The following is a 19,845-nucleotide window of genomic DNA, read 5'->3' as shown; positions in this document are numbered from 1 at the left end:
TATTGTGCCCACCAGTGATGACGGTTCTACTAAAATATCACCACCCACAGAGCTTTTGAGTCAGCACAGTCTTCATCCATTACACTTCTTCATCCATTAGACTTCTGTCGGTCTCCAAACTGGTTGCAAACTGGAAGCCAGATAGGTCAAACATGTCACAGTCATGCCACAACTCTGTCTGGAGGAGCTCATCTGGTACTCCTCCTCAGGCTCTCCACGGTCTGCAGGAAGGAGCGCTGGGCTTGGTCCTCCTCCAGGGTGGAGCAGTCCTCCTCCTCCTCCTCGATGATGCCGCACTGCAAGCAGCGGAGGCGTGGCTCACGTTGGCCGGCTCTACAGACGCAAGCCGTGGCCAGAGACTGGGGGAACTCCTCCATCACCAAAGGCAGCAGGTGGGCAGGGAGCGTGTCCATGCTGGTCGCCATGGTGAACGGTGGCCCAAATGTGAGGATGATGAGCTGGACACAGCGAAGCTCTAGAGTAGATGTGGTGGTAGATGTAGGATTTAAAGCCTTTTGTTAAAGATTCTGATGTATCTGATCAGCTGTCTCCACTGCTTTGGGGACAGATGAAAAAAAAAGACAATACTCAATCAGTGGGAGCTGTTTAATATTCAGTCCTGAGGGTTCTGCTTGATGAGAGAAGATTTGAGAGATCCTGTTTTGTTCCTTATTCCAATATGCTCCTCGCTCTGAGACTCTGCTGTGAAATCACAGAGTGTTTGTGTGTGTGTCTGTGTGTGTCTCTGAGTCTGAGCAAGCCGTGGACTTCAGCACCACTGAGCTCCTCTTTATATACATCTCTACCAACCCACTCGTTTCTTCCTTTGGGCATCCCTCCGCACACAGAGCTCTCCTCCCCACCTACATTCTCAGTGATGACACATTTCCGCAGCTTCCATACCAGTGCACCGGAATAATCTCTCAGAAACTGTTGGCATGGGAACTGGATGGCGATGTTTGGGAGGGAGGAGGCTGAACGTGGAAAGCCAACACATTTGTGTGGACTGTGAAAATGACGAAAAATGGTAAAAAATCCCTAAAGGAAGTTACCTGAGCTAAAGAGTGGGTTGTAAAAGGATGTAACATAACATATGGGTGTGCAAGGGATTCTTTATTACGTGGAGGAGTTTGTGGACTTTTTACAGAGTGATAGTATGTGACAGAGATTCTGTACACTTTGTACACTTTCTACATGTGATTTAACTCCAAGTCAGATTTTATCTAATTACAAGTCCCACTAAGAAATTAAAACCAGCACTGTTCTCCATTCAGACCTTAGTATGAAATATGCTAAAATCAGCCAAAACACAAGTGACAAGATAACACAAGAAGTCAGGACAGACAGATGGCTGGGTGATGTTATTTGAAAAGCATATTTATTGTAGGCTGGAAGGACAAATAGAATAAAGTTTTTCAGAGACAGGACATAATAACACCCAGTTGTTCTGTTTTGCTCTGCTTTCATCCCAACAACATGCCTCCCAGGTATTAGGAATACACCTAATGCCTACTGCCACTGCCCTTGAAAGAAGAACTAGCCTTAGAAGTGAATTTGGTCCCCAGCTACTGCACCTACACAGTCAGTATTAGTGAAATGTTAAGTATAAATTTTCCATATCCATTGGGATTAATGCAGTATACAACTTAGAGCTGATAATTGAGCCAAGAAAAGTGAAATATGAGACGACTGCTGACTGAAAGACAGTATGACACACAAACATAGCATACATGGAGTTTTCATTGGAGAACGTCAAAGACATGTACCAGAGGTTTTACATTATCTCATTGGTTTTGTCTCATCTGTACATGTGGTTTGGTTTTAAAGGTCCCATATTGTATAAAGTGAGATTTGTCTTTTTTGATTATAAAGCAGGTCTAGGATCTATATTAATACTGTGAAAGTATCAAAGCCTCAGTCCATAGAGAAATGCACACAGCCTGTATTCAGAAAGTGAGCCCTGCAACGAGTCGTCAGGACTTCTGTAACTTTGTGATGTCACAACAAAGCAGTCACTGCTCTAAGCCATGCCCCAAGACCAGCCCACCTGGACCCACCATTCAACCTTGCAGAATTTAGTTTAGTGTTTACCTGAAATCTGCTATATTTTATTTGATCACTCAGAAAAGAGGCCGATCAGATGCCTTTTGGTTCTTAAAACCACAAATATATCTTCTTATGGATATCAACACTTCAAATAAAACAATGGAAAAGTGTAAAATATGGGACCTTTAACATTTTGGTAAGATGCAACAATACAGGTGAAAAGATTAAAGTAGACATGACGCCACCCACTCATTATAACAGGATTGTATGTCTTCTGAAAGATTTTCATATAGACCAACAGTAACACCAGTTGTACAAATTAATTTGCAAATCAATTTAGTATGTAAACAAAACATACATTTTAATATTCTATATTACACACACCTTCTCCCTCCATGCTGGCTGTTCACCTACACAGCCCACTCTCAATTTTATTCACAGATGAAATTATACATACAGTCCCTTCACCTCACTTTGAAACTTATGCTATGAAATGAAAAAATAAGAATGAAGAATTATGGAACTGATTAATATCACAAGAAAACACACGTCAGCCTTTTAAATCTTGATCACACATTGTTTAAGTGCTTTAGAGAGTGTTAACAGTAAGAAGGTACTGTCCTTCAGTGCTCTAATGAATAGCTTTAAGCTTGTCCACATACTCACAGGAGGCTCAAACACACACACACACACACACACACACACACACACACACACACACACACACACACACACACACACACACACACACACACACACACACACACACACACACACACACACACACACACACACACACACACACACACACACCTCCAAATTTTCTGCATCCCTCCCCTTCTCCTGTTAGGCTGAAATTCTCAATCACATTGTGCAGTCAGATGATTAGCTTCTTTCCATGTTAGTGCTCGGTTCATTAAAGCTGATCACTCAATAAATAGAACCACTTAGTTCTATATTTTTCACACTACTGTTTGGACTGAATACATGTAAGGGCAACTGTGGCCAGTCACTGCTTCACATCATCTATGAGTAGGAGTATCAGAGAGGTGGGGAGGGCTGAGATGTTGCTCAGAAACTGTCACGTTTTCTCTTCTTGGTCCATGATGATGTTGATGGTAGTTGGACGAGTTGTTGACACCTGGTCCCCTGTGTCTGTCGCTGCCGCTCCCAGCCACTGCCGATCTCTCTGCTGATCTATCCCTGCTTCTGTTTCTTGAGGTAACGAGCGCGCTGGGACAAACCCATCCCCATCACATGGCTGTTGAGGATCTTGGCAGGGAGCAGAGCTGTAGTCACCCAGCCCTGCAGAGGGGAATTACATGGTCAGCTGGTGGCATTTACAAATAACAGATGAGCGTTCATTATTAATTTCCAACCCACAGGAGCAACAACTGTGGCGAGCAACTTTGAGCAAAAAAAATAAATAAATAAAAAAATATCTGGCAATTGTTGTATGCTCTTCTCAGATCTCACATCCACTGTGGTGTGAGTCCCTGCAGTATTCTATGCAATTATATTCATTTCAATTTATTTTGTACTGTTGTATTCTATGCCTTGTACTTGCATTTTATCTTTTACTGTGTGTTATAAGGTGTCCTTGAGTGCCTTGAAAGGAGCATATAAATAAAATGTATTATTATTAGTAGTAGTAGTAGCTGCACATTTTGCATATAGATCATAATACTGAAATTTTCTATTCAAAACTTTCACAATAAACAAACTCTCAGAATAAATTCAACAAATTTGTATATATTTTCTAAATATATTGTGCATTAGCAGGCAGTTCAAATTAAAGCAACACTTTTCTGCTTTAACTGTCGTGTAAATTAACTCCAGCTTCACAGACAACAGCTGAAACAGTTGGCTTTGTTCTGAGGAAACCCCCCACTGTATTTAATCTTCTTCTTAAGTAAGGAGCAGTTTTATGAAGCATCATAAATGGTTCTTCCATCGACTTATTATTCAATTCACTGCCAATAGATTTCCTCTTAAATGCATTCTGTTATTCCTCATGCTGAGTTACTTTTAAGCTAAATTCTCGTTTTTCTTAAACTGATACATCATTAAAACCAAGTTGTATGTAATAATGGATCATGAATTTGAATTACATGTGATGAAAGACTTAAAAAGCACATTTGCTGTTGTTAGAGACAAAGTCTGCGACTGAGATTTGTAGTTTGTCACACACATCCAGCTGAAAATGATGACAAAGCTGTTCAGCTTCATCACATCACAATGTTTCACTTACTGGTTGGTTAGTAACATTGTCATTGTGAAGCAACAACAGGGTCAAATCTCAAACTAACTTCTTCATACTTTGGTTTGAAATGTTTAGTTCAGATTTATATTAATTTGAGCTTGTCTTCATGTTGCACGCATCCTAAAACATGCTCAGCTCAGGAGGTTTTTACTGGGAGCTGAATAATCCATGCAGGACTCCTCCTCTCCAAATCAAACAGACCCTGTGATTATAACCAGTAAAAACACTGAATAAAGCAGTTTCACATTTTCTATACGGTGGACATGAGATGTCAGAGAAGAGTTGGGAGTGGAAACTGCTATTAACCCTTGTTTCTTTGATAACTAATGATCCAGATGTTCATGAGGTTTTTACCGGCACCTGAATTATCCACAGAAGTCTCCTCCTCTCCATAACATATGGACCAGGGGATTAAAACCGGTAGATACTATGAATTAAACAGTTTCACATTAAAAATCAGTGATTCACTGATGCTCTTCAGCGGAAGCAGGGCGTCTCAGATGGACTGGGTGCTGAGCTGCCTACTTTTGCCTGGCTTTTTTTCTCTGATAACTTAAGATCCAGATGTCCGATGACTAAAATCTTTCATCCAGTTAAAATATATAGTTGAAAATGAACAAAGTGTATCTTAAATGTGGCTTACAACTGGATAAAAGTTCATTTTTTACAGACAAAAACATTGCTCACGCATTAGCGTAGGGAATATGACATAATTGACAGCTGACCAAATGAAACGGACCATTATCATGAGTAAAATCACGTATTTTTCTAGATTTGAAAAATGATGGAGACATCTGAGATAATGTAGGTACACAACTCAAAAACATTTATAACATGGGTCTAGTTGCTTTTAGGCATTTCAATGTGGAATAGTTACATATTATAACTTTAACTTCCATATCCATTTAGTTTTATCATTTTAGTTCTTTTACTATGATATTAATTGTGCAACCATGAAATAAACAAATGAATTACAGCAGAGACGAAAGGACATCTATTGTTGTTTGTGAATATGTAGAAGGTTGCAGATTGCAGCTTCACAGCAGTCTAAATTAGAAAGTGGTGAACTGTGGATTATTACTAGAAAATGAGCAGAGCTGTGCTGCACAGTTGAGGGGATTATCAGATAATCACGGCAGACACTACTCGTCTGCAGCTTGTGGTTTGGTGAAATACAGGAGCTGATGACAGGAATGGTCTGTGCTGAGTTTACGTTATCTACACAGGATCACCAAAGGCTTTTTTTTTCATGCTGAATATGATTTATTGACCACATGCACACTGTAATGGATGATGTGGTTGTTTATATGTATATCAATAAACACGATCATTGATATTCAGGTCACATATTGTAGTTCAACAACATCCAGCGCTACATGGAGGAACTGGGAGGAGAAACTAGCTGCTGCTCTCTGCGACCTCTGCTAAAACGAAGGCGCATCCTGAAAAAATAAACGGAACTACTTTTTGTGTTTCCATCTCATTTCTGATGCTTGTGTCTCCATGGAGTAATTACAGTGTTAGGATGCAGACAATAGTGCAAGGTAGTGAAGCATCCCACTCCATTATTTCAGAGGATGTTTACCTTTTAACAGATGCTTTAGCGATTGTTGACACAACATTAATTCAGTGAATGGTGATGAGCTGGTTGGAGGCTCTTTTGTGTAAAGTGAAATCGCAGCCTGATGAGCTTTCGCTGCTGTTGCCATGACAGACCTCGACTACCTGCAACACGGGTCTCAGTTTTTCTAACGAGTGTTACGCTGAATTTGAATGATATCACTCTCATATGCTCCAGCTGTGCTCCACTGCCTTTCACTGACATTGCCATATATTCGAGGTGCATTTCAAGCACTCAGGCTGATTATATAACAGACATCAACATGCAGAGGAACAACTGGCCTGCAGAGCAATTTTAAGCAAACTTTGTGAACAATAACCAGTTCACTGCCAGGCACTAAATAAAGAGCCCGAACAGGTAGAGATACAACTGTATGTGTTTGTGTAGGGTTACACAAATCTGCCTTTTCAGCAGGAGTGAAGTGTGTTTCACCCTCTTCTACAAAGACACTTTTTGACTTTTGATGTATAAAATAGATTGTGATGAGTTAATGTTTGGAAATCATTGAAGAGGCAGTGGATTTCAGATTTAGAGCTGAGAAGAAACCCACATGCCATGTTCTATATGTAAATTTGACTTTTTCTTCTTGGCTCCCAGCATTACACACCCAGACTCACCATAATGGCGTGGGGCAGGTAGCCGTTGGTCTGGGCCTGTAGCCCCACAGTGTTGAGCTCGGCTGCAACATAGCGTTCTGGGCTGGGCTTGTCCAGCGTAGCCCGACGGATTTTACTCAGTTTGGTTGCAACAAAAAACGGCAGAACGCTCTGGAAGAAAGGAAGAAACACACCTGTTACATAAATGTGTCTGTTTTTTATATTGACACAGTGTTTAGACAACACTTATTTTTCTTGAGCCGACAGAAGGCAAGGCAAGTTTATTAATAAAGCACCATTCAGACACAAGGCTATTCAAAGTTCTTTCCAGAAACTTGGAAATACATTAAAACTAGAACATGAAGATGACATTAAAACAGGCTTTAAAAACAACAAAAACTAATTTTAATTCATAAAAATATTTAAATAAGTCATATCAGGATTGCATAAAATAAGGTCAGAAACTTAGGGCACTATTTTAAAAGAAATGCTGGCATGAATACAAGCAAATAAAAAGATTAAAAAGATGTTATGTATATAATTTATTGGTAAGCTGCAGCAGATAGTAATGTTTTCCAGCCTGATTTAAATGAGCTGATGGTTTCAGCAGAGCTCAGGTATTCAGGAGGCTTGTCCCTCAGGTGAGGAACATAAAAACTAAAAGCTGCTTCACCTCACTTGGCTCTGATTCTGGGAACACTGAGTGAACTTGCCCCAGATGACCTGAGGGGCCTGGATGCTTCATAACGTACAGAGGGATTTCCCTTCAAACTGCATTTTGCCACAGTTATGAAGCACCACACCTTTTTAAACAGTTTGTTCATGATTTACCTGAATGATGATGCCTTTGCTCTTGTATTCAGCCTGCAGTCCTCGTGAAAAGAAGTCCACAAATGCCTGTATAAGATAAAGTCAGGTCAAACACCGAACACCAACAAGAATAACAACGTATGCAACACAAAAACTGCTGCGCAAAAAGAGGAAATATGTGCAAAAAGGGTTAATGGACAATGCAATTTAACAGCATCGGCTGTTGTAATGAACTGAGGTGATCATTAAATTAAGCACTGAACTAAAGATTCACCCTGGATGTATTCTAGATGCACTTTTAAACTTGCACTGCAGAAAGTGGGATTTTAGTAGATAAACATGACCCAGTATGAAGGCACAGGCAAATTAATCAGCTGAAACTGTGAACAGCAGGCTGGTTCTTAAGCTAACAAACACACATGAGACGCTTATAAAACATTATGACGCCACATGCTCCCATAAACATTTTTAATTGGTACACCACCTCGGGACCTGAGTGAGTCGCCGACTTGTTTATATTCAACAATTAAAACAGCAAATATGGAGAAAGACGATCCCTCACTTTATCCCTGCGTGTAAATAAACACTCAACTAACATCTCTCGTCATCAGCCGTCGTGTTTTTCATCGAAGGCTGTTGGTGGATTCCACCGAATAATTCATGACAGGAGAGCAGAGGGCGGACTTCTCCTCGTGGACCACAAGTATATGGCTGGATGTAAACCATTTATGAGGCTGAGATGCGTGCACGGACAACGCCTCAGTTAACACTTGAAGAAAAGGTCATAAACTGTGTATGGCGATTACCTTGGAGGCAGAGTAGACGGTGAGAAGAGGGACGGGGTACATCCCGCTGGCAGACGAGATGTTGAGGATGGCCCCCTTCTTCCTGGAAACACAGGAATATAAGCAAATGCTCTTTTACACTGAAAAGAAACAGAAAGCACAGGCGAAGAGGGAGACGTGCACCAAACACTTCACCCTGAAATCAACGGCAGGATGATCAGAGAACATGGGGCTGTGTGTGCTCACGAGCTGAGCTGAAACTGCTCTTGTTGTACATCAAAGAAGAGCTCCTAGATGTTGATAAGATCAAACATGCAGCAACATCAATACCTAAATATTTACTGTCTGATCATGTCCTTGCTCCAGCCTGTGCAGCCTTCATAAGATTACTCCTTCCAAACTACAGGTGGATGATATTTGCAGAAATAAATCATATTGTGTGTGTGTGTATATGACGCCAGGTAAGTGAAGCTTTACTTAAACTTCCCGTAGCTACTATAGCTATAAACTGGCTGCAAGGCTTCAACACATTTACATTCTATCACAGTACAATTACCACCATTACAGTTGGTGCAGTATGTTTCATTTCCCAAACAGCAATAATCCTGCATATTTAAACCCTTCACTGTAGACAGCTACAGCAAAAATGAACAATTTGGAAGCCAGTTATAATATTACATATTAATGCACATGTTGAACAGTTGTGTGGTTGATAGCATGCATACCTGTCTGAGCTTTTAAGTGTCATGAAACTGGTCAACTCCTCTACATTCATCTGATGCTTTGGGTGATATGGTTTAAATCCATAACAAAATATTAATTTTTTTTGTGAAAGAAGTAAATAGAAACCCTGCAGCAAGGAGAGATTAGAATATGAGCTTTTCTTCAAATGTTAACGCTCATTAAACAGTAATTAGGGCATGTGCAAAAGTTTGGCCTCCCCACTGAGTCAGCACTTCTTTATTTTGAACATTTTCCCCTGATTCCAGTGTTTGTGCTAAGCTAAGTTAACCAGCTGCTGCCTGCATCTTTAACGAACAGACATTTAAAGTGGCATTGATCTTCATTTCTAACTTCAGGAAGAACGACAAATAAGAAGGAGAATTTCCCAAGGTGCATAAACTTGCGAATGAAAATCCCTCATACTGCTCTGGCTCAGCATCACAACTTATTGATCACCCTTCGGTCTGTAGACCCAGAGGCTGAGCGGGATATTCATCTTTTCAAGACTCAAGTGACACTTTCCAACGCACCTGCACCTAAGACATCTAGATGTGTGAATATCTTCGTCGAGAAAAATTTTTAAAAGCCATTCGTGTGGACGACACAGCTTCATATCATAATCACCTTTTCCTTCGAAGATAGATAAACATTCATCAATCCAGTCTATGTGTTGGTGTTAGTTACTGAAGATTCACAGAAATCACATATTAACAAATCACTTACCTCTCCACCATTCGAGGTAAAACAAGACGCGTCATCTGGAAAAACAAAGGACAGAGAGAGAGAGAGAGAGAGATGGAGAGATGGTGTGAGAAAAAGTAAAAGCATTAGTCTATTAATGTGTGTGGGTTTGTCGGCAAGTGTGTGGAGGAGTGCATCCACATTTGTAAATGTGTGTGTGTGGGTTGTGTGTGAAGAGGTGGTTGGGGAAGGAAGACAAAGACAGTCAGGAAATGATAATGATAGCAGAGGGAGCAGTTTACAGAAATATTAAATGACATAAATTAAGCTGTTTCTCTGGGAACTGACAAATATGGAGACGAGGGATAGAAGTTACTTACTGTGATTTATCTGTGTGTGTGTGTGTGTGTGTGTGTGTGTGTGTGTGTGTGGTCACTCCTCTGTGGGACTAACTGACAGAGGATCTAAAACTTGGACAAACAGTAATTTAAGGACAACCCAGACGTCAGAGTGAGACGTACAACAGTTACAAGTCCACGTCTACAGAGTCACTGTTGGTCCAACTGAGACTGAACCACTTATTTAAGATCATCCCTGCCGCTGGGGGTCTCCAAGTTCACGATACATTTCCACACCTTTTACACTGAGTAATTCGTTTTTTATTCTTTTGCGGGGGAAATACTCAAAAAGCCTCAGTGCATCAGCGTTTTTAAAGTAATGACACTCACCTGACACACTGATGTTATGTTAATGTTGACCATGGTGTCGATGAACTGAAAACGAGAAGAGCAGGAGCGTTACCACAGTTTGGACAGTGTGTTCATGTGTTCACTTCAACATTTTGTTGTTCAGATATGTAGGTTATTTCATCCGCTCTCATTTCGGCTGCAGGTATTAAAGATATTATCTTGTGACCTGTTAAAGCACTAGATGGTAGAAATGATTTGCTAACATGCTAAAGGCTGTTCGCCTGAAAGCGACACACACTCAGGGGTTCTGCTGCTCCAGCCTCGCTTGGTCTGGTGTGACCAGTAGCTTGTGGCAGCTAATGCTACCAAACCTGAGGCAGGCATGGCAGTATACCAGATATTTACATGTTTACACTTCTGTCATGAAGTTTTCTTTACTTTATTACTCTTCTCTACTTGTGTCATTGCTACACTTGGTTTTTGCCACAGTGGCCTCCTTCCAGCAAAAGCGACACCGGCTTTAAGCAGGATGGTATTACTGCAGTGTTATTCATCAAAATAAGAGTAAAACATTCGATAAGGTCTTATGCAGATGGATACTTTGTGCAGCTTCATTTTATCTGAAGCTCGGCTCTCTCTGCACATGAAGCCCCCCCTGTTCATTCAACATGTGTTAATATGGCAGAAAACTGATCTGAAGTAAGAGCTGTGTGAAAGACAAAATGCTCTTGTTACCACTTCTATTCCTTACAGTCTTTTACAAACATTGTATTCTTAATATGCCCATTATTTATACATTCATGGAAGACAGAAGATAATAAACCTTTAACTTACAGTGTCAAGACTGGGGACATTGAGGAAGAACTCAGGGTAAGAGTAGGAAATTCCAACATTGTTCACTGTCAACAAGAGAAAAATAATAGCACTGTGACTTTCTGAACACAACATAATGTGACAAACTGATGGATGTAAAAGAAGATAGCAATTCAGTACATGTGGGACTCAGAGTGCTATTCCTCTTTCCAATCTACGGAGGGCAGCAAAGGGCTGGAGAAGCCAGGATAAATTAACCTTTATGATGATATGACAAACTTACATTTATCATAGAGGATTATATAGCGTTCCTGATGTCTATAGGCCTTGGTTTAAATTGAATTTCCCATTTCATATAAGCAGCTTCATTAAATTTTATGAAAAGTGACCTGCAGCTGCAGTCTTACCCAATACTCCAATCTCCAGTCCTGCAAGTCCATCTTCTATCTTGGAGTAGATATCTACAGCGCTGAAGTCTGCTGCGATGGTCTTGGTCTCTACACCACATTTGCTCGCTGAGGGCAGAAACACGCATGAACATTTTAATTCAGTATATATGAGAAACAATGAAAGATACCAGACAACAGAACTCACTTTAAAGTGTTTATAAATGGCCACGCTGCTAACAAATAGTCTTTTAGAGGGAGAAGAGAAAAATGATTAAACCCTGAAATAATCCTTCACCATCACCGAGGATATCCGTCCCTCAGCAGAAAGCTGTGATTTAATTGGACAGATTCACTTTCAGCTCCGGCATGAAGCTTTACTGCCTCACAGGGTCCTGCTGAATCTCCATTCAATAAAAGATCACTTGTGCAAAACACGCAACTCAATGAAATATCATTTGGTCATTTAGCCACACAGTGCAATATGGATGCAACATTTCAGGTTCACGATGAATGAGGCTGTGTAGCTGCGTGGATCATTAAGGCTGAACTCCAGTCAGGCAGCTGTCATACTTAACACATGAACTATATTAGTCTGGTGCCTGTGGACCACAGGTTCGGCTGATTTCCCTTGACTCTAAGATGCAGGATCAGTTCGACTGATGGATTAAACAGCATCATATCGAGCTACGTGCTGCATTTCACCGTGATTTATATGAAACTCATCCACAAAAATCTTCACTTTCCATTCATTTTCCATGTCTGGCAACATTTCTGTCTGCATTTACCCCCCCCCCCCCCCCCCAAAAAAAAAGAATAAATAAATAAATAAATCAAACAAGTACAACTCACCAATCACCTTGGATACGTCATCCAGCTTCTCCTGAGAGCGGCTGATCAGCACGATAGCGAAGCCTCTGCGGGCGAGCTGACACAAACACAGAAAAACGCGTCAATAAAAGGCGACTGTGTGCACTTCAACACACACTGCACAGACAAAGCTCAGCAACACAAGTTGCTCATTTAGCCTGCAGTGATGATCGAACTGTGACTGGTCTAAAATCCTCTTATAGTCACAAAGTCATTAGTTAAGCAGGTGTGTTGTTTGTGTGAGTGTTTGACAGAAGAGAGACACAGACACGCTGCCCAGCTCCCTCCTGTCCGGGGAGTCTTACCTCCTCTGCATAAGCTTTTCCAATCCCATCTGTGGCTCCCGTCACAACTAAAGAGCAAAAAAGGGACAGATAGAAACTTGATTAGCAGGATAAAAGTTTGTGAATCAAATTTGAAATTACAAAGAATTTAATGCGGCAAACTGCACTTCTCCACATTCTCTGATAATTCACGTGGAGCGATGGATAGATTATTTCCATGAATGTAAAACCGTGGCTCAATTGGTTGCTTCATTAAAACTGAGGGAAGGAAGGTACCGTTCATATACTTCTACATTCATCAGGAGCAGAATCTAGATAGAAAGTAGATGGAAAAACGGACCACAGAGAAAAAGAATGTGACACTGTCGCCATATCACATCCTCATATGAATGTGTATGGGCTACACCTTCACACACTGAGTACTGAGTGTCTGTCACTGAAAAAAATAAAAACAAAAGTCTTCTGGTACATGGTCAAAAGTATGTGGACATAAAAACACCTCATCCCAGGATCAAACCATCAGAAAAATTCATCTCCACTTTCCAGGAGGGTTTTCCCACTAAATGATGGGGCTTGCTCCCATTGGACAAAAACTAGACAAATATATGTGGACATTTACACTATGAGATAAAGAAGGAGTAGAAAAAAATTAAAAAATTTGAGGCATAAACAGATGGTTTCTCTTTACTTGGTGTGAATTCAAGATGAACAGAACAACAATAAATGTTAACGCTGCCAAAACAGAGCAGACACAACAAAGCAATGCAAACCAGCATACAGGAATAGACAAAGAGCGCCACCTACAGGAACATTACCATCACAGAAACCCAGTGATGAAGATGTCACAGTTGTGGACAGTTGGACTCACAAGCGGTCCCTGTAAAGTGCAGAGCGAAGACACCAGCAACAGGCAGAGCACAGAGAGCTCTAGAAAAATACAATGGACTTCCAATGGTAAAGGGCTGAACATCAGCATAGACAGATGTACTGTCGGATGAGGTTCGTGGAGAGCAGCTGAGGTGAAGGAGGAGGACAAAAAGGAGGGAGGGAGGGAGGGAGGGAAAGTGAGGTCCTCTCTGTCATCAGTGGCAGTCGAGCGAACAGATGCCCTGGAACTGCCTGGCACAAAAAGCAGCAGCAGCAGGGGCCTATTTTTAGCAATTCCCATCTTTCAGAAGCAACTATTCATCACACCTCTGGCTAAATATAACAGAAAGTGAGGAGGGAATGGGACACAGAGTCAGAGCGTTACAATATGTCCCCGTGTAACCTGTAAAGAGCAATATTCATCTCGTCCTTGTGTTAACTTGTGTGTTGCTCTTCCGCTGATGTGTGTAATTATTCCTCTGTGTTTTACGTGATTTTGCTCTCTTTTTTTTTTTTTTAAGCATTGTGGTTCTGACCTACTTGTGAGAGTGAAGTGCACTTAAGATGGGAATACTGGTGGGTTGGTTGGGTCAAACCACATCAGTCTGGCTGGATGCACTGAGCAGCGCAGCCTCTGGGGTCTGCTAGCGGGGCTTTTAGACTCATTAAATACGACATGCAGGGCGCGCAAACATTAAGTGCAATCTCTAAACTTTAGTACCTGAGACCACTGAGATTAGATCACTATTGACATTTATTATTTTAGTTGCTAAAGGCTCAGTAAAAAAATAAAAAATAAGGACGCTGTTTCTGATCTGGCAAAGTGCATCCCTAAATTTTTTATTACATGACATATTTTGTATGTACGAATGAGAACAGACAGAGTGTAGAGATTAATATTGCTGAGCTCTACACACCTGATCGTTGGCGTTTATTCGAAAAGTCAAACACAAACATCGCTGCAGAAATAATGTTTATTTTAAGCAAATATTTTGTTACTTTGACAACACTCGTCTGTCTCTCCACCCTTTATGTGGTCTTCCTGCGTACAGATGATGCTGAGGTGCCGAGCATCCTCCGGGGCTGCAGCAGAGCCAAACGAGAGGGAGTGGGGGGTGGGGGGGGGGAAATGACAAACACAAACATGGGGGATCCTGGGGGCAACTAAAAATAGAACAGAGAAAGAGGAGGGGGAGAGAGAGGGGGAGAGTCTGCAGGCACAATGATGAGGGGAACAGAAGCTGGGTTATTTTTAGTTGTTTTAAGAATGAACTGTTTTGCACTCAGGACAAGGGGGTGGGGGGGGGAGAGAAAAAAAAAAGCTTTTACAGCTGAGTGCATGTTCCCTTCACTCAAATAAAACAAGGTCTATTTTAGGAACTGCTGTCTTCTGCAAATGTAGGTTAGACTAGCTCCGTGCTCTGATGATAGCACTAATACAACCCCAACCTGCCATCTGGATTTGAAAGCAGACATCATTTAATTGTTGAACAGGACTGAAGGACCAGGGACAACATCGTCTGCACTCAAAGGAACACATGATGATGATTTGCCTGATATATATGGCTAAAATCCAGTATGTATATTCTTGTGTCACTGTTGCCCCTTTACCTACATGCAGCTGCTTCTCTGGACAAGCAGAAGTATAATAATATAATAGTGTTGCTTTAATAACTAGTAAATACTGTACAGTGCAGGAGAGATTTGAAAATATACACCAACATCCTGCCCTACTTCTAGACTTGCTTTATTTCCTCTAGGGGAGTAACAGTGCATGTGCTTGCAACAAACAATTTCATAAAACAAGCACTGGTATAGGACATCTAAGTACACAATACCAGTCATTGCAATCTACAGTATGTATGGGCCAAACAACTTTCATTTTCTTAACTAGACTGTGCTAAACTGTGCCAATATATCCACGCCATCATCAAATAGCAAAGACAAACAAGAAGCCAAGGAGAGGCTGACAGTTGCCCATATAGTGTAGATGCAAACTGTAGATCAGGGCTGAACAAGTGATCAGAATGTCCAAATCACAATATGGCCAAGTGCAATGTCCAAATCGCAGGAGCTGCAGCTGCAACACATCATCATCATTTTTAGATTTTTTTTTAGTAAAAATGTGATGCAAAACTGACCACTCCAACTGAAATCATGACTCCTATCACAATTGCAACATCTGTCAAAATAATGGCACCATGGTTTATTTTTTCTTTCTTTTTTTCGCATCTCGTTCAGCCCTACTGTAGATTCTCCTTTTCCAGTACATTAACTTAACAATCTGTGACTTAATGTGTCACAGGTTCAAGCTTTAGTTTCCACTGTTCTCCACACGCTTGGAGAAGATGATTCTCCAGTTTTCAGGGGGCGACCTCGAGCAAAAGGTTCCAGGCGCTCTGATGCAGCCCTAACAGTGGCTGATCAAGCAAATGTGATGTAGAACTCAAACATCAGGTCAATTAATCAATTCTGATAATCAATTAATTATTTTTCTGGTAGAAACTTGAGAAACAAATGAGAGAATTTGCTGCTTTTCCACTCTGTTTAATATCATTGTAAAGTGAATATCTTTGTAAGTCTGTGTGTGTGTGTGTGTGTGTGAACCAGATTCTTGAGGACCCTGCGTCTCATGTGAAACTCATTTATGAATGGCCCTAGTTACATAATCAGGCCGTCCTCTCAATCAGGTCCACTTCAGTGACACAAAGTTTGTGAATGAAAGTAGCAGCTGAGGCTAACGGGCTCCTTCAGCTCATTGCATATTCTGAATCATTTGCATGTGTAATCCAAAAATAAAGTCCCCTCCCCCCTCGTCTGATGCCCTTCCATTTTTAGCTGAACACAAAAAGATCAAAGGCAACTTCAGCTTGCATCCCAAAAACATTTGGGTTTCTCTTGCAGCCTGATGTGACTCTGACTGCACAGGCTGAAAAAGACTTCTCCTAAATTACTATTAAATAGTCAAAAAAAGAAATTGTTTTAGTGGTGAATCTAGACCCTGATTTAAAAAATTATAAAATAGTGAGGAGCCAAGTGTTCAAGTAAAAGAATAAACACATAAAATAATTCAGGACTGGGGAAATATACACTGTAAATGCAATAAAATAATTGCACCCAAACAGACTATTATTTACAAGCATTTTGTTCCGAACTTTGTCACTGGATGCAGTGTAATAAAGCTATATCCAAAACCACTGATTCTATTTTCTTCTGAAGTACAGTATGACTGGTTTTCAGCCCTTTTCGTGTTATGATGTGAACCTTGAACGCCAGACTTCAATCAATCCCAGCGGTCTGTTCAAACTTCAAGGTTCAGGCAGTGAGCAGGCCGGACAGATGGACAGCATTCAGTCTGATTTGATAATCCCCTCACGCCATAATCCACTCACAAGATTTACTACAGTTTACACCCAGTGGCAAAGTGCTGATCATTCACTGCCCATTCTTTATTTCTTGTCAAACGTAGCAGAGACTCGCACTGCAGTCTGCTGCTGCCGGGACAGAGACGCCACAGGGAGGAACAAGGGTGTGCTGAGGTAACAGCAGAAGACTGGAGGCTTTGTAATTACCAGTCTGAACTATGAAACTGTCAGAGCAGACTTATTATGCAAGAAAGCTGTGACCCAGTGCAACAGCACAGCACTGTGCAGTTTGTTGATAAGGGATTTTCTTTTTAAAAGGTTACACTGTATTATTGTCATTCTCTCATACTTATTACTTTTACTAATATGCTGATATAAAATGAAATGATTAGATTTCAGAGTCCAAACAAAGAAAATGAAGTAAATCTAGAGGAATGTTGTAAGTATTCATGGATAGAATCATTTTTACAAAGGATTTCCTAATATCAGTCCCTCTGGCAGGTCGGCCCAAGCCTCCATTGCTCAATGACCTGTTATCTATGACTGTTTTAAAAAAAAAAAAAAAAATTTGTTTGTTTATTAAATCTTTTAGGGGCCATGGGATTTCAAAGTTAAATGCTACATCTAACACCCAAGTTTAAAAGCTGGTAAATTTAAACATGCAAACTAACAAATAACTAAAATCAATATTTAAGCATGAGTGCCACATTCCATCAGAGGCTTGTGCGAAGTTGACACTGCGTAGATCAACCAACAGACTGTACCTGTCAGTCGGTGCAGGTCAGTGAATGGTGCTTTTAAACGTTGATGTTCAGCCACTCTTTCACTATATGAAGGCTGAGCTTTTAAAATGTGACTATGAATAATCAAAGGGGTAAAAACGTGATCACAAAGTAAAAGTTAGAGGATAGGGCTGCAACTAATGATTATTTTCATTTATTTTATGGATTTAATCTATAAAAAGTCAAAACATAGAGGGGAACAGGCATGACAACTTCCCAAAGTGTGCTCAGAGAGTGTCCTTAAAATGTTCGTTTCATCCCATCAACAGTCCAAAAGACAAAAAATATTTCGTTTACTATCATATATTATACAAACGAGCAGGAAATCCTCATATTTGAAAGGCTGGGACCAGCAAATATAAATGGCATTTTTGCATGAAAAATGACTCAAACAAAAAATTAATTATTTAAATATTTCTTGAGTAATTTTCCGTCAACTGACTTATCAATGAATTGATTAATCTTTGCAGCAATTAGAGGCGCTCCTTTGGAATTGGACACTGTTATTTTTCCTTCCAAGTTCAGGTTCAGGTTGATGCTCATCTGCTCAGGAGCCTCCAGCCCATACCTGCACCACTTTCAGATTATTTAAAAAGAGTTTATAAGGTAATACCTCACCTGCTTGTGCTTCATAGGTTTATAGGTTTATCTATTCATGTTTTAAAAGAGTTGCTAACACGTATAATTGCAGACTCCAGGGGTCAAAATGTGTTATTAACAGCTTATAACTGATGTGATAAGAATGAACAAACTCTTTATTAACCATTAACACACTTACTTACACCACATTATTATCTCTAACATCCTCTATTCAGTTTGCTGTGACAACTGGAGTTTCTCACCTGCCCATTTTCCCAGTTTAGCGGGGGATACGAGCCGACCGTTGCCCAGCACCCACACCCTGATCCCGGACAGCAGCCGGTACACGGAGCACAGCGACAGCCAGGCCGCGGTCAGAGCGCCGAGCCAGAACAGGGGCGTCTCCACGGCCCGGAGCACGGCTTCTCCGCTGGACGCCATTCTCGCAGCGCACTCGCCTCTGTCTTGTATTGTCTGATAACGCTACGACGCCAGGGCCCGTGGTCTCTGTGTGAATGTGCCGAGAGGTGCTCAAAGTGCAGCTGCATGCGTCGACGGGTATTCCGGATATCCGCATCGGCGCCCGGCCGTCTGTGATTGGCCCGTTTTCTTCTTCTTCGTGAGTTTTTAAAACAGCACATTGCAGGGAATGAGAGCGTTGCTACCACCTACTGTCATGCTGCAGTCACAGCCTTGCCTGGCAGCAATTAATTTAAACATTTAAATGTATATGTTTTGACATTTCCTGAGCTGTTGGGTTGTTTTACAATTAACAATCATTTGTCAACTATTTTCTCTTACAAATATGTTATAGATTTGACTCTTCATCCCACAACCTCTGCAGCTTTATTAGGTCTTAATTCTCTTTCGTTTTTTGTCCTTCTGCTTTGCCTTCACCAGTATGAATATCTTGACTATGTGTTTTCACAAATGCTAAACTAACATTGTTCTACACATACAGCAGTCTGCTCTGTACCATCCCTGAAGAGCAGGGTTTTCCACTCTTATCTCCACTTTTGTAATTGTTGCACATACGACTTTCAAGTTGTGAGTGTGTGGCTGCGTGTATATTCTGTAAATTTATGTAGTGGGTGTTTCTTTAAAATTTATATGAGTATTTTATTTTATTTTATGTAAGTATTCATCATTCCACCCTGAAAGTGTATCACTGCACCTATTACCTGCTACCTCTTTTACAGGAGGTTTGTCTGTCATTCTAGATGCATCACAATTTAATAGGATGGCCTTACATTTTTTTAGACATTAATGTGAGTGAAACTGAAGTCCTCTCATGTGGACCTGTGTTCCCTGGAACCGTGTGTAAGAGATCTGGGTGTGATAATGGATTTTAAACTCAGTGATCAAATCAAGACTTGACTACTGTAATGTCCTTCATGTTGGAGTTGGTCCAGAATGCTGCACTTCATCTTTTAACTGAAACACTCAGTGAGGACACAGTTCCTCCAAACTAGCATCCCTTCACAGGCTCCCTGTACATTTTAGGATTTATTTGATTTTATTGTTTGCCCACAAACCATTAACTCCAACGTATCTTTCTGACCTTTTTGCAACCACACGTCCCATCAAAGTAATTTAGGCTGACCGGTAACTTCTGGTTGTCAGGATCAAGGTTGAGGCACAGCTACCAGTTGTAGCCACCAAACTCTGGAATAAGTTGCCTCTAC

The 19,845-nt window shown here is 40.8% G+C and overlaps 1 protein-coding gene across 1 annotated transcript; it reads right to left on the bottom strand.

The window, feature by feature from the left end:
* Positions 1 to 1,359: 1,359 nt before the first annotated feature.
* On the bottom strand, positions 1,360 to 18,745 carry hsd17b12b (hydroxysteroid (17-beta) dehydrogenase 12b). Its single transcript, XM_071489367.1, has 11 exons — positions 18,424 to 18,745; positions 12,589 to 12,635; positions 12,266 to 12,341; positions 11,435 to 11,542; positions 11,049 to 11,113; positions 10,254 to 10,298; positions 9,568 to 9,602; positions 8,143 to 8,224; positions 7,358 to 7,423; positions 6,548 to 6,697; positions 1,360 to 3,351 (listed from the first exon to the last, which is right to left on the bottom strand). The coding sequence occupies exons 1-11, from the start codon at positions 18,599 to 18,601 to the stop codon at positions 3,244 to 3,246; spliced, it is 960 nt and encodes a 319-aa protein (XP_071345468.1). The 5' UTR covers positions 18,602 to 18,745; the 3' UTR covers positions 1,360 to 3,243.
* Between the last annotated feature and the right edge of the window lie 1,100 nt (positions 18,746 to 19,845).

Source organism: Trachinotus anak, unplaced genomic scaffold (assembly GCF_046630095.1).
Source record: "Trachinotus anak isolate AG129_WGS33_773 ecotype Australia unplaced genomic scaffold, CSIRO_AGI_Tana_v1 ptg000011l, whole genome shotgun sequence".
Lineage (NCBI taxonomy): Eukaryota > Metazoa > Chordata > Actinopteri > Carangiformes > Carangidae > Trachinotus > Trachinotus anak.
The sequence above is the reverse complement of the archived record's forward strand: the minus strand, read 5'-3'. Positions and strand labels throughout refer to the sequence as shown.